This window comes from Pieris napi, chromosome 23 (assembly GCF_905475465.1).
Source record: "Pieris napi chromosome 23, ilPieNapi1.2, whole genome shotgun sequence".
Classification (NCBI taxonomy): domain Eukaryota; kingdom Metazoa; phylum Arthropoda; class Insecta; order Lepidoptera; family Pieridae; genus Pieris; species Pieris napi.
In genome coordinates, this window is record NC_062256.1 from 6,219,539 (window position 1) to 6,232,753 (window position 13,215).

The 13,215-nt window shown below is 32.4% G+C and overlaps 1 protein-coding gene across 1 annotated transcript; it reads left to right on the plus strand.

Annotated features, from left to right (window-relative positions):
• Window positions 1-211: 211 nt before the first annotated feature.
• Window positions 212-10,849, plus strand: LOC125061640 (probable cytochrome P450 4d20). The gene is made up of 10 exons (XM_047667159.1): window positions 212-423; window positions 1,029-1,138; window positions 2,388-2,481; window positions 4,246-4,428; window positions 5,602-5,671; window positions 5,893-6,019; window positions 6,509-6,721; window positions 6,982-7,225; window positions 7,952-8,119; window positions 9,697-10,849. Exons 1-10 carry the CDS (start codon window positions 267-269, stop codon window positions 9,864-9,866), a joined length of 1,536 nt encoding a protein of 511 aa, XP_047523115.1. The 5' UTR covers window positions 212-266; the 3' UTR covers window positions 9,867-10,849.
• Window positions 10,850-13,215: the final 2,366 nt, after the last annotated feature.

The following is a 13,215-nucleotide window of genomic DNA, read 5'->3' on the forward strand; positions in this document are numbered from 1 at the left end:
TTAAGAACCCTTTAAAAACCCTTAAGTATTTCAGTAATAATAAAGACATACCACATTTTTAATGCAACTTTACTATTGCCTATTAATGTAGTATATATAGATGTTAGGTAACTAAAAGCTATGGGCTTCCCAGTATTAAGGAAGGTGCAAGAATGAGCTCTGCCTGCGTCATCAGCGGCATAGTAGCGCGGTATAAATGAATCTGTTTCATGTGAGACAATTTATTTGGACTTAACACTTCTGAGGGTTAAGAACTAACAGTGAACATGTTTTTCATACTTGTGGTGACCGCAGTGGTTTTGTTGTGCACATATGAGTTGATGCGTCGGCGCAGTCGGAATTGGAAGTTGCTAAGTCAGTATCCTGGTGACTATCCACTACCGATCGTGGGGAATGGCTTCCAATTGGGATTCGATGCTGACGGTGAGATTCTTTTTAGTTAAAAATTTAGCCTCACCTTTGAAATTAATGAAATGTAACATATTATAGAAATTGGTTTTTATTAAAACAGTTTAGATTTATTTATTTTGAATCGTAATTATTATTTAAACCATAGATATTGCTGTTTTTGAAAGGCCTTTTGATAGAAGCAGTGATGGCCTAGTGCCTTCAGCGTGTGACTCATCCCGGTCGTAGGTTCGATCCCCGGCTGTGCACCAAAAATATTTCTTTCTATGTGCACATTTAACATTCGCTCGAACGGTTAAGGAAAACATCATGAGGAAACCGACATGTCTTAGACCCAAAAAGTCGACGGTGTGTGTCAGGCACTGGAGGCTGATCACCTACTTGACTATTAGATTTAAAAATGATCATGAATCAGATTCAAAAATCAAAAATGCTTTTTTTTTATAATACACAATGCCTTATCTCGAGACGTGTATGCGTGACAGCCATCTGTGTTGACCCGAAATAATTATTATCGCCGGTAATTGAACTCCGAAATACGCAATATACGTTAACCACTGCACTTATATTACTTGTTTTAAAAATTAGAAAAAACTAAGTATTTCTCTGCTTTCCTTTAGATTCTTCCCACAAGTTAATGGAAATATGGAAGAAGCACGGAAGAACCAACTTCCGAATGACAGTGGGATCTGAAGAATGGGTGCTTCTGTCAAATCCTGATGATATTGCGGTAAGGAAATCTATTAACAACGTACTAAATAATGATTATTTAAATATAGATATAATAAAAACTGTATTTTTGGAGGTTGTAACGGCACATTTTGTATAAACAATATTTAAATTTAAATAACAATTTTATCTAATTCATAATAAGCTAATTGAGAGAGCTTGATTATGGATAATTATACATTATATAAATATGGATAATATATATAAAACAAGTTCTAAATTTCAAAACATGTCATTTCCACAATACTTGTTCAAATTATAGTTAACAATTTCACTATTACATTATGAATTTTCAATAGAAAATTCACATTTTGACTTACCCTGGCCCAGATGGCCCGAGAGTGACCCCACTTCAATGTCAATAAAACTTATTTTCTTAAGCCTTATATTTGCAGAGCTTATGATCCCTTTTTGTATTTAGTTTCCTTGTATTTGTTGCCTAAAACTATGTTAGGCTTTGAAAATAAGTTTAAAATTGATTTTCTCTTCTTGTGTCACGTTGCAGTTGCCTTGAAGGCTGATCCAATGCGTGCCCTTAGTATATAAAAAAGAGTGTGTGTACTTATGTACACGCGTTAGAAGTTTTCCTCCTTTCAACAACATAGTTGGAATCAACAGAAGCACAATTATGTATATTACCTCAAATCTATAAATGCACTCAAATCAGTTTTATCATTAATATTCAATATATAAAGATATACTAATAAATAATAAATTATTATTAGTAAATACTATCACTGTCGTATATGAAATTGATTTAATACAACACCAAAGTAATATTTATTTATTCACACTGTTTAATTGTACTGTTACGAAACACGTGTTCTAAATATAAAAATTTGCTTCAATTTGATATATAATTAAAAATACTAGAATGTACAACTTGAACATAGTTATTATCGATTGTCATGCCATCTAGAACTAACTTTACGATGTAGAATTTAGGTGTCGGTGTGCGGGCGCATCGTAAACATTCCCTCTCATCATTTTTCGCCATCGCGCCAAAAGAAGTATAACTACAATAAAATAAAATTTACGCTGAAATGTGTCTGTCCCATGCCCTGCGCAGTAACTATAACCAACTCGATCTTCTTGTATTGTTATTGAATTGTTGTATTGTATCTACCCTCAAATTGCGCAAATTTTTTTTTTCAAATAGTTCAACCCATACTCGGCGGACTGTGCCCCCAGATACATTCCATTGTGAATTTTAGTACGAATTTATTATTCTATAATAATCTTCCTTGCAGACTATTCTTAATCACCCAACGGAACTGGGAAAGCAAGTTGAAAGAAACACAGCAATGGCACCGTTCTTTGGAAATTCCGTCTCAACTTCAGAAGGTAAGATATATCAAATATGATGTAACAGAAACTAAAAAGTAAATTTTGTTATGGTAATTACTGCCGAATATAATTGACGTAATAAAAGCAATATTTTTTTACTGATGCCCGATTAAAACTAGATAGAAATATAATACATGGTATATAAATAGGATTGCAGCCTTGCGATTCTGTAACTCACTTTTCGAACTCGCACAGCGGTTATATCTCTCACAGCTTAAGGAGGTTGTAGTTTATTGTTTATCAGAATGCCTAATCATAAAATGACTGCTTCACAACTGATTTGAGCGCAATCGCCGCTGTGAAAACCGCCGTGTGAGTTCGAAAAGTGAGTTACAGAATCGCAAGGCTGATCTAATCGGAAAGATAGAAATGTTTAATTTGAGACGCGCTAATTAGATGTATTTTGTGTTCGAACGGTAATACAGGCTATCATATAATTTAAAGGCATCAATGTTCTATTAACAATAATTCATTTTTACGTTTATTAAAAATGCTTTTGATTCAATTGATAACATGACCATTAACTTTTTTATTAATAAAAGATAGAATATTATTAATGTCAATTGGATATTATTAACAAATCGTTGCAATACAAAACTATCAAGAACCTTAAACAACTTAAAAGGCAATAGATCAGACTTTCGTTAAAGAATATTCAATTTAAAAAAATCTTTCCACTGGAAGCTTATCCTCTACTGGACTAACCTCATCGAATTCTTGCGGTGTCTTGCCAACATTGACCAAAAAATTTCACGTCGAAAAACCCGGTTGGGTTTTTTGGCGTATTAGAAAGCTTTTAATAACGTGTTTGCGCATGTTATGCATTCATTTTTCTTAAGGTGTTAAGTTATTTGTTTAAAATTATAAAAGATCTTTTACTTACATTTTTTTTGCTTGAATATTAACAGTTATTATTACTTAATTAGAGTGTTTGTTTGGCGAATTCGTTTGAAGAACATCTCTTATATATCTCTTATAATTCTTGACGTTTCGAGACGTGTTGAAAAATATTTTTTTTATATATTAAAGATGATTCTTAATATTAAAACGTTTTTCTATTGGAAAATTCTTTCACATTCAAGCTATATTTAAAAAATGCAGCCGTGCGAAAGGCAGGACATGCCGCCAGTATATATGTTGTTAACTAAATTTAAAGCAATATAGCAATTTGTCACACTATGTGAATGCTAAAACAGTTTACACTATGCGGTCACTGTGTCTGACTGCGGTAACTGAAACTGTTACCAATCCGTGTTTATCTCAATCAGATTTTCCCACGCATTTTCACATTTAAAGGAAGGCCTATTCTATAAGGCTGCCAACGGAACTCGGAAAGCAAATCGAAAGAGTTTTTAAAACATGATTAACTTAGTTAGATAAATTAAGTTGATGCTAATTTAATAAAATAATATAATTTTAAATAATAGAACAGTGCGAAGTACGGCTCCCACATGTCAAAATCCAGTAATACTTAACTCTTAGTATCGGTTCAGAAAGTTAGCCTTTAACTTTAACTAACATTTGTATTACTATGTTTTATAGTAAATTAAAATTTAAAAATCTAGTATAGGGAAAGGATATTACAATTATGCACATAAAAAGGCCGATTGTCTTCGGAGTTTTAGAAAACTTTGAAACTGATAAACTCTGCATAATAATTTACTCAATAGAGCATTTTACAATTGTTTAAAATAACTTTCAATATGAATTAATCCTATTTTAGGCCACCATAATAATACTGTTTAATTTAAATTTTCATAGGTGAACGTTGGAAAACAATACGCAAGATGATGGCACCAAGTTTCCACTTCAAAACCCAAGAGAAGAGGGTAGAGCACGTAAATAAATACTGCGACAGCTTGTTCAAGGTTTTAGACGATCACGACGGTACTGTGGTCGATATGTACCGCTATCTGAGACCGTATATGTTCGATATTTTGTGCAGTAAGTATTATGATAAAAATATCGGTTGTCTGTAAAGTCGGTTTACTGACGATAGTTGAACGTGACAACGTCATAAGAAAATACTGATGGAATGGTTGCATTCTTCAAAAGAAAATTTTAATTTTATTTGTTAGATAGATATTTTGTATGGATATAGAGAAGGAAGTAAATGGAAATCACAATTGAATTGATCAAGTTGCATTTATTTGTACGCATAAATACATTATGTGCTCTCGCTTGCACCTCAAGCCTTAAATGGAACGCCTCAGAGGCAACGCCTCAGAGGTAACGCCGCATGATTCATGTTTTATCGTGCGTGCAGCCGGCTCCATCGAATTATAAGACGTTGTCACGTCAAAACATGTTTAGTCTTGAACATAATTATAAGCCCCTTGAGCCCGTAGGAGGCCCCGACATGTGTTAACGGATCCGGATGATCCAATAGCTTATCAAAAATTAAAAGCCCCTATGGCAAAGCAACATCAAAGTCAGACTAGAGTTAAAAATGGCCTTTATCGAGAAAGGCGGTGTCCATTACGCTCACTCCAATCGAGGTCCTTTCTAAATTACATAGAAAGTAATTTATTTATTTATTATTAAAATTATAGGATAACACAAGACAAATGTACTATAGTAATATTGACCCAGAGGCACTTCTACCTATATGCTTCAGTTTCCATATGTTTTTGTGATCATTTTTATAAACAAGATGATCAGGATTCTGTGTGAAACTGTTCTCTCACAATGTTTTCCTTCATCGTATGAGGGAATGTTAAATGCTTAGGTAGAAAGTCCATTCGTGCACAGTCAGAAATCGTGCGTGCTAAAGCGCGGGGGAGATTTTAAAGATGCCAATTTCCTTACTTAGGGCATCTTTAATTGATTATTAGTCAATAAAACACTGTTTTGACCGGATTGAAGTTATGTATTATTATAAATTTACAACTATTTAACATAATTTTAAATTTATCCGACGTTTCGCGTGCTTTACAGCGTGCGTGGTCACGGTGACTGAAGACAAAAGATGTTGAATGTCAATAATTAGTAATAGTATAATAGTTTATAATAATACATAACTTCAATCCGGTCAAAACAGTGTTTTATTTAAATGAGTTATGTTAATCAAAGACAATACTATGATTATTAGTCTTCATAATCCTTCCTTATTTTCAGATTCACTTATGGGTGTCGATTCGGATCTTCTTTCGACCCCGGACCATCCTTACTTAAAAGCCAGTGCAAAGTAAGTTTTCTCAAATTTACTTAATTTATCCTACTATATAATACGACTTACGACCTTAAGTCATATAAAAGTTATGACTTTGTCTTAATTGGAATCGTACATCTCATGCTTGCCTGCAACGCCAGTTATTTTAATAATAATAAAAAATATTCCATATCCATATCAGAATTTATTTTTTGCCCGTGCACATTTTTTATATGATAAATTCTCTCGTTTTTCAGAGTGGTTAATATCATAACACAGAACTTTTTCTCGTATTGGAGAAACATCAAGTTTATTTTCCAATTAACACCATTTTACAAGGAAATGACGGAAACCATAAAAACCATTCGAGACACAAGCACTATCGTAAGTTCTTTATCAAAATTTAATTTGTTTCATTCATAAATGATGATAATGCCTATCGAACGCTTTATCTTTGTCACTTTCGAAATACTTAAAATAAAGCCAAAACATTTTATTAATTGAGCCTTATAGTACGTTTATAAGATTGGACCGATTAATTAATATACATGAAACAGTTGATAATCAAGGATAAGCCAACTACTTTAATACTGAAATAAATGCAAAAATATCTGTTCCTAGCCGTATACGGGCAGAGATACCATTATACATTATTTGCTGACTTAATTGGTTATACCGATATATTTGGTTCCAACTTTCTAGACAACCATACCGATAGTTAATTGCAAGAAATAAACTAATAATATTTTCCAAAAGCCGTCGTGTCCATGCATATAGGTTTAAGTATAGGAGCTACATGGACTATACATTCTAGAGCTTTTTGAGGTTAATAAGAGGAAAAATGTTTAATATGTTCACGTGCTACATTTTTAGATAATTGCCGAGAGGAAGAAGGAGCTTAAAAAAATAATTGACGACACTAAAAATAACAATAGAAACGTTGATGTTGACTTGGAAGTGATATTGGGGAACAAAGTGTCTGATGATATGTGTCTTTTGGATAAATTTCTTTTGAGCAAAATTTATAATGGAGAGCCATTGCCTGAAGACATGATTAATGACGAAATAACGCTTGTTTCTTGGACTGTAAGTACTTGTTTATTAAAAAATCATTCTTTAAAAAATTACAATTTCCTAACATAAGTATGAACTTCTAAAGTATTGTAAGTTGTTCATTATGAGCTGACAAGAATGTAAATTTACTAGCTATTTACTTTATAAGCCTGTAAATTACACGTAATTACATTTGAAATACAGTCTTTGTAATTAAAACGAACATTTTAAAACAAATTTTAATAAATTTCAGTACAACCAACTTAATTAGTTTTTAATATATTTGTTTGCAGGGTCACTACACGACAACAATGACGATGGCACACACCTTATACTCCATAGCCAAGTACCCAGAGGTCCAGAAGAGAATTTTAGAAGAACAACAATCTATTTATAATAAGGACTTTACCAAAAAACCAACCAATACCGAATTGACAGACATGAAATATCTCGAGGCAACCATTAAAGAAAGTATTAGAACGATTCCCACTGTGACGAAAATTGGAAGGCAACTCAAAAATGATTTAGAATTTAAAGGTAATTAAACATTGTTAGCTTTTACTGTCTCGTTTTTGCACTTGCAAAGTTGACGACTCATTGGTCTAGTGGTTAGTACGCCTGACTGCGAATCCATGGGTCCCGGGTTCGATCCCCGGCTGAGACGAACATCGATGTGATGAGCATTTGGTGTTGTGCTTAGGTCTTGGGTGATTAAATATGTATTTATATGTCTATCTATCTATAATATGTATGTATATCCGTTGCCTAGTACCCATAACACAAGCTTCACCAGCTTAGCATGGGACTAGGTCAATTGGTGTGAATTGTCTTTAAAAAAAAAAAGTGGAGTAAGAGTGATAAGGACCTCGCTGTTTACGTTTATCAATACAAATTTCATTTGTTTCATAGCTGGTGCTAAAACACGCATGGTTGATAGTCACACGGTGTAAGAGTAGGTCTTTTATAGGAAGAATTGATAAATGTTTTTGCGGATAAGTTTTCATAAGGTGTTATAAATCGCCATGACTAGGCATTGACCTCAAGTTTGTAGTTCAGCAATTCATAAGTATGACCAATGACCATCCAGCGCCTGTGCAAATAAATTTTCTATGTTAAAAATAATTGCTTCGAAAATTATTTTCTTACCAAACTTATAAGATTAAATAAGCGCATTTAGTTGCAAATATATCTAACAAAAATATTGAAGTTTGCTATAGAAATTCAATAAGAATCAGTGATAATTGGAAAAATCTTTTATTTCAGATGGTAGAAAGGTACCAGCCGACACAACCGTTATAGTATTTTATGAAGCCGTATATCAAGACCCGAAGACGTTCCATGAACCGGAGAAATTTAATCCTGATAGATTCTTCGAACCAATGCACAATCATGCTTTCGTTCCGTTCAGTGCTGGACCAAGGAATTGCTTAGGTGAGTGACTTGTAGTTAAGGAACTTTTGATATATATGTCACCGTAAAATTGTAAACACCGTTAGATTGTAATCTATCTCGCGAGATTGTAAACTGTCGAAAGATTGTGAACTCAACGAACTGCTTACAATTTAACGTATTACTAATTAACTGTCTATTAAAAAGCCGCCCAATCAGGGACAACCTTCGGACAGTTGACAATCTTAGATTGTAATTTGACGGTTTCACTTCGATAGATTACAATCTACCGAATAATAATACGTTAAATTATAAGCAGTACGCTGAGGTTCACAATCTTTTGACAGTTTATAATCTCGTGAGATAGATTACAATCTAACGGTATTTACAATTTTACGTTAACATATATAAACAATGAAAATACTTACACAGGTAAAGACTAAAGAGATGTATATGTGTAAGAAGTATTGATGAGTATTTTGTCGACTCATTGGTCTAGTGGTTAGTAGCCCTGACTGCGAATCCATGGGTCCCGGGTTCGATCCCCGGCTGAGACGAATATCGATGTGATGAGCATTTGGTGTTGTGCTTAGGTCTTGGGTGTTTAAATATGTATTTATATGTATGTATATCCGTTGCCTAGTACCCATAACACAAGCTTCACCAGCTTAGCATGGGACTAGGTCAATTGGTGTGAATTGTCTTTTTAAAAAAAAAAAAAAATGATCATTGTAAAGTGCCTATCTGATACGCCATTTTAAGGGTTTTTTTCTCTATTGTTATGTAAAATCTAAAATTGGAAGAGTAATATTTTAATATTTTTTATAAAATTTATGTTCACCATAATTGTAATGAATTTTAGAATTGTAACTTGTAACATATACTGTAGAAAATGCATTATATACGACGTGATGAACTTTAATAAATATATTCTTAAGAACCTAGAAAATAATAAATATAGGAGACATATATAATAAACACAAACTATAAAACATTATAACAAACAGACAAAAGAAAGTAATAACCACATACTAACTACATAGGTTTGTGACATGTGTAAATAAAACCGTATGGGTTTTTCGACATCAATTATAAAAAAATGGTGCGTGTACTTATGTACGCGCGTAAGAAGTTATATTTCTTTGGCAGTATTAAAAATAGTTTTTGATTGCATGCAAATAATTAATTACAATTAAATAATCAAAGGCTGGAAAAGGAGTCATGATAGTCAATAAAGTTCAGCTTACATTTGAAAAATTAAATAAATAAATATTTATTCATATTATATTATATTTATATTTATTATTATTTTCTAATATTAGTTAGTATTTATTAAAATATTCAATTTAAATCACTTCTTATTATAATTCAGACGCACATATAAAATTCGCATTTGTATAATGAAAACACGCATTTTAAATGTGGATAAATATTATGAATATAAATACACAGTGAATACACAGTTGGTCACTAACTTCATTCTGTTAATTTTGTGTCACGGTGCGCGCGCATCGTTAAATTTCACTGTCATCAATTTTTCAAAACGCGCCTAAAGAAGTATAACTTCAAAAATATACATTTAATTTATCCCCTGTTTTCACGACCTTCTGTTGTTTTAGGTTTCCGGTTCGCGTGGGTGGCAATGAAGGCTACAATATCAAATATTATCAGGAGGTACGAGCTCTCCCTTGGCGGTCCCGGAACAGAACCACAATTCGCATACAGAATAGTAACAGAGTCCAAAAATGGTTTACAGCTTAGACTAAAGAAACGAACATCCATAGACTAACCTAAAAAAACCTTCTGACCAAGTCAATATGTGATGGTTAAATAGGCTTTTTGGTATAACATGGAGTTAATTAAGGTTCAGTTCCAGTTGCGTTTGATAACTAGATTAGTAATTTATACATATCTATAACTGCAAATAGTTACATAACATACCTATAAAATGTTGGCAAATAAATAATCGTAATTTATAAGTTAAATTCCCAAAGAGGAGTTTATAATTGTTTGGCAGAGATTAAACTTACGTTACTTACTTACTTAGAGAAATTTACGTTATTTGTTACTATTTTTGTATAGTACGGAGAATTTAGGGATTCTTTCGCAATCTTTAAGTATTGATTTCCGTAATAATAACCGGCAGGTAATAGATATACTCAGAAATCACACGATCGCAACTCGTGACAATTGACCAATTAAATTTCACCGACTTAACTGTAAGATCTTAAACAAGCCCTTATATTAGCTTCATAGTGCTGACTTCACTTGCCAATTTTATTATTACTTTTAATTAACCCCCTAAAATCCTATTTTTTCATAAATTAAATGCCAACATTTTAGGGTTTAATCTCAGCGGTTATAAATCATGATTAGTATTATTTATTATATGTTTTCCTTATTACGTAACCTTTGCACCTAAGAGTAGTGCAAGTTGAGTTAGACATGTATTATTAAACGAATAATTGCGTCACGGAGACGACACAAACAAATATTATATAAGCAGAGAAAAGGTTTGCAAATGTGATTGTATTAAACTAGTTTTATAAATAAATCTTATAGTAGATTTTGATTTGTTATAATTGATTCATTTTACTATGAAATATTGAGGAAGTATTATTTTAAATTTGTAATACCATTGAATTAATTAATCGTTGTATTGTTTGCGAAAATTATATTAAGGAAATTCCTTTTAACATTTAGTTTAGTTATCGCATAAATATTCAAAGGCTTGTGATACATAAAATATATTTCTTTATAATTAAGATGTATGATAGCAATTTATTTATAAAAATAAAGTAAATAGTTATGTAATATTTATTTAAATAAATTAAGTTTTTTATTATATTTGTAAATAAAATATGTATGTATGTATAACGATGGCATAATTTATCTTTTGTAATACATAATTACATTATCAGTTGATATCAATGTTTATATGTTATGAAATAAATAATTACACAAATATTCTCTTTTACTTTATATGAAAATCACAACCGACGTATAAAAGACCTTTGGAAAATGAAAACTGAAAGTTTTTTAATTCCAACACAAAATATAAGCAACGAACTTGCAGTCCTCTCAGATGGGTAAAAGATATTTTGCGCAAAAATGCTTGCTTTTTAGTTTAAGTTTGGAATTTATGAGGAATAATCCTAGTATAAAAGGTAAACTTATCATTAAAAACGCTAATATACAAAATTAGTAACATATGGTAGATTTGATTAATTTATTTACACTTGATTGCACACACAAGAATAATATACTACTATTACTAACGAGGTGATACTTAGAAGGTGGATAGGTCAAATTAAAGAAACTGCAGGTGGTACACGACAGAGAGTGCAACAGTACACAGAGGAATGGCAGGATTTGGAGGAGACCTTTGACAAAAAAGGGCACAGATACCTAAAATAAGATTGAAATAGAAACGTGTTTAAATGTTAAAGTACCTGAATTAAAAAGCTATCATTATTATTATATTGATAATAATCTTTATCTTTTTAAATACATGAAAATAATATGTGTTTTATTACCGAAGAGGTAAGCAGAGACCACGGATCTCCACCTGCTACGGTCCTGCCCTGCGATTCTGTAACTCACTTTTCGAACTCACAGAGCGGTTTTCGCATCGGCGGTCACTCTCAAATCAGTCGTGAAGCAGTCATTTTATGATTTGGCATTCTGATAAAGAATAAACTACAAGCTCTTACCTTTTAAAATGACTGCTTCACGACTGATTTGAGAGCGACCGCCGATGCGAAAACCGCTGTGTGAGTTCGAAAAGTGAGTTACAGAATCGCAGGGCTAATGTACCTTGCTTCATCCACTTTCATGACATTTACCATGCATACTCGTAGGTTATGGACATTTTTTTTTTACTACGTCCTAAATTTGGTCAGATTTAGAAAAGGCCTACCCATCCCAACTTAATCCAGGTTTACTTTGTATATCCTTCTAGTACACCCCTTCTCTTCTGTTCTACATGACCAAACCTAAGCATTCTCTTTTACACCCTTATCCTCTATAAACCCAAACACGTATCTCACAAGAAAGAACTACGTGGAAAAATGTTTGGCGACGATGATGAAGTGAAGTCGGCAATTTAACCCTACTTTGACGACCAAGACAAATCTTTTTTTTTTCGACTGTATTATCGTGGAATTTCGTATTCTGCCTCGACGTCTGATGTTGAAACTCAGCTGCAGGTATTAATCCGAACTACTCCTCTTAGCACTCTCTATGGTGAATGCTGTAGTAGATGCAGAATTTACATCCCCACACAGATATTTTTCCTTGCTTAATCGCTTCTCAGCAGAGGTAATCATAGTAACGCCTATTGAAAACATTGTATTGCATTTTTGCAAATGTTGGCCTTGTTTTTCATGTGTTATCAGTTGAATTTGTTTAACGGATTACTATCACTCGTCTGATTTAGCGTTAAACTTTTCGCAGTCAATGGGAAAAGTTACAATCAGATACGCCAAGAACTAGAAAATGAGCTCGAACTATCGAGAAATAGAAATGAATTTAAGTTTTATTATAGAATTAAATTATCATTATGTTAGTATAATAAATAATTCAGTACCAGTAAAGAAATAATAAAAGGGTACGATATTCAACTAGACCAGTATTGGCCTTATGGCTTCAGCGTGCCATCCTGAGGTCGTAAGTTCGAACCCTGACTGTGCACCAATGGACTTTCTATGCACATTCACCACTCACTTGATAGGTGAAGGAAAACATAAGGAATGTCATGCCTTAGACTGAAAAAGTCAACGGTGTCTGTCAGGCACAAAAGGTTAATCACCTACTTGCTTATTAGAAATGATTACGGAACAGATACATAAATCTGAGGCCCAGACCTAAAAGGTTGTAGCGCTAACAACTAGGTTGATAGTATAATTTTTCCCGAAATATGTGTGGTAAGTATATTATATATTATATAAATACAATAAGAATAGTAAAAATTTAAATATTTTGAGGACCGATCGTATAGTTAACTTTATTTATTTAATAAAAAATAAAAAAAGGGTGCGTGTACTTATGTACGCGCGTAAGAAGTTATACTTCTTTGGCATTATTAAAAATAGTTTTTGATTGCATGCAAATAATTAATTACAATTAAATAATCAAAG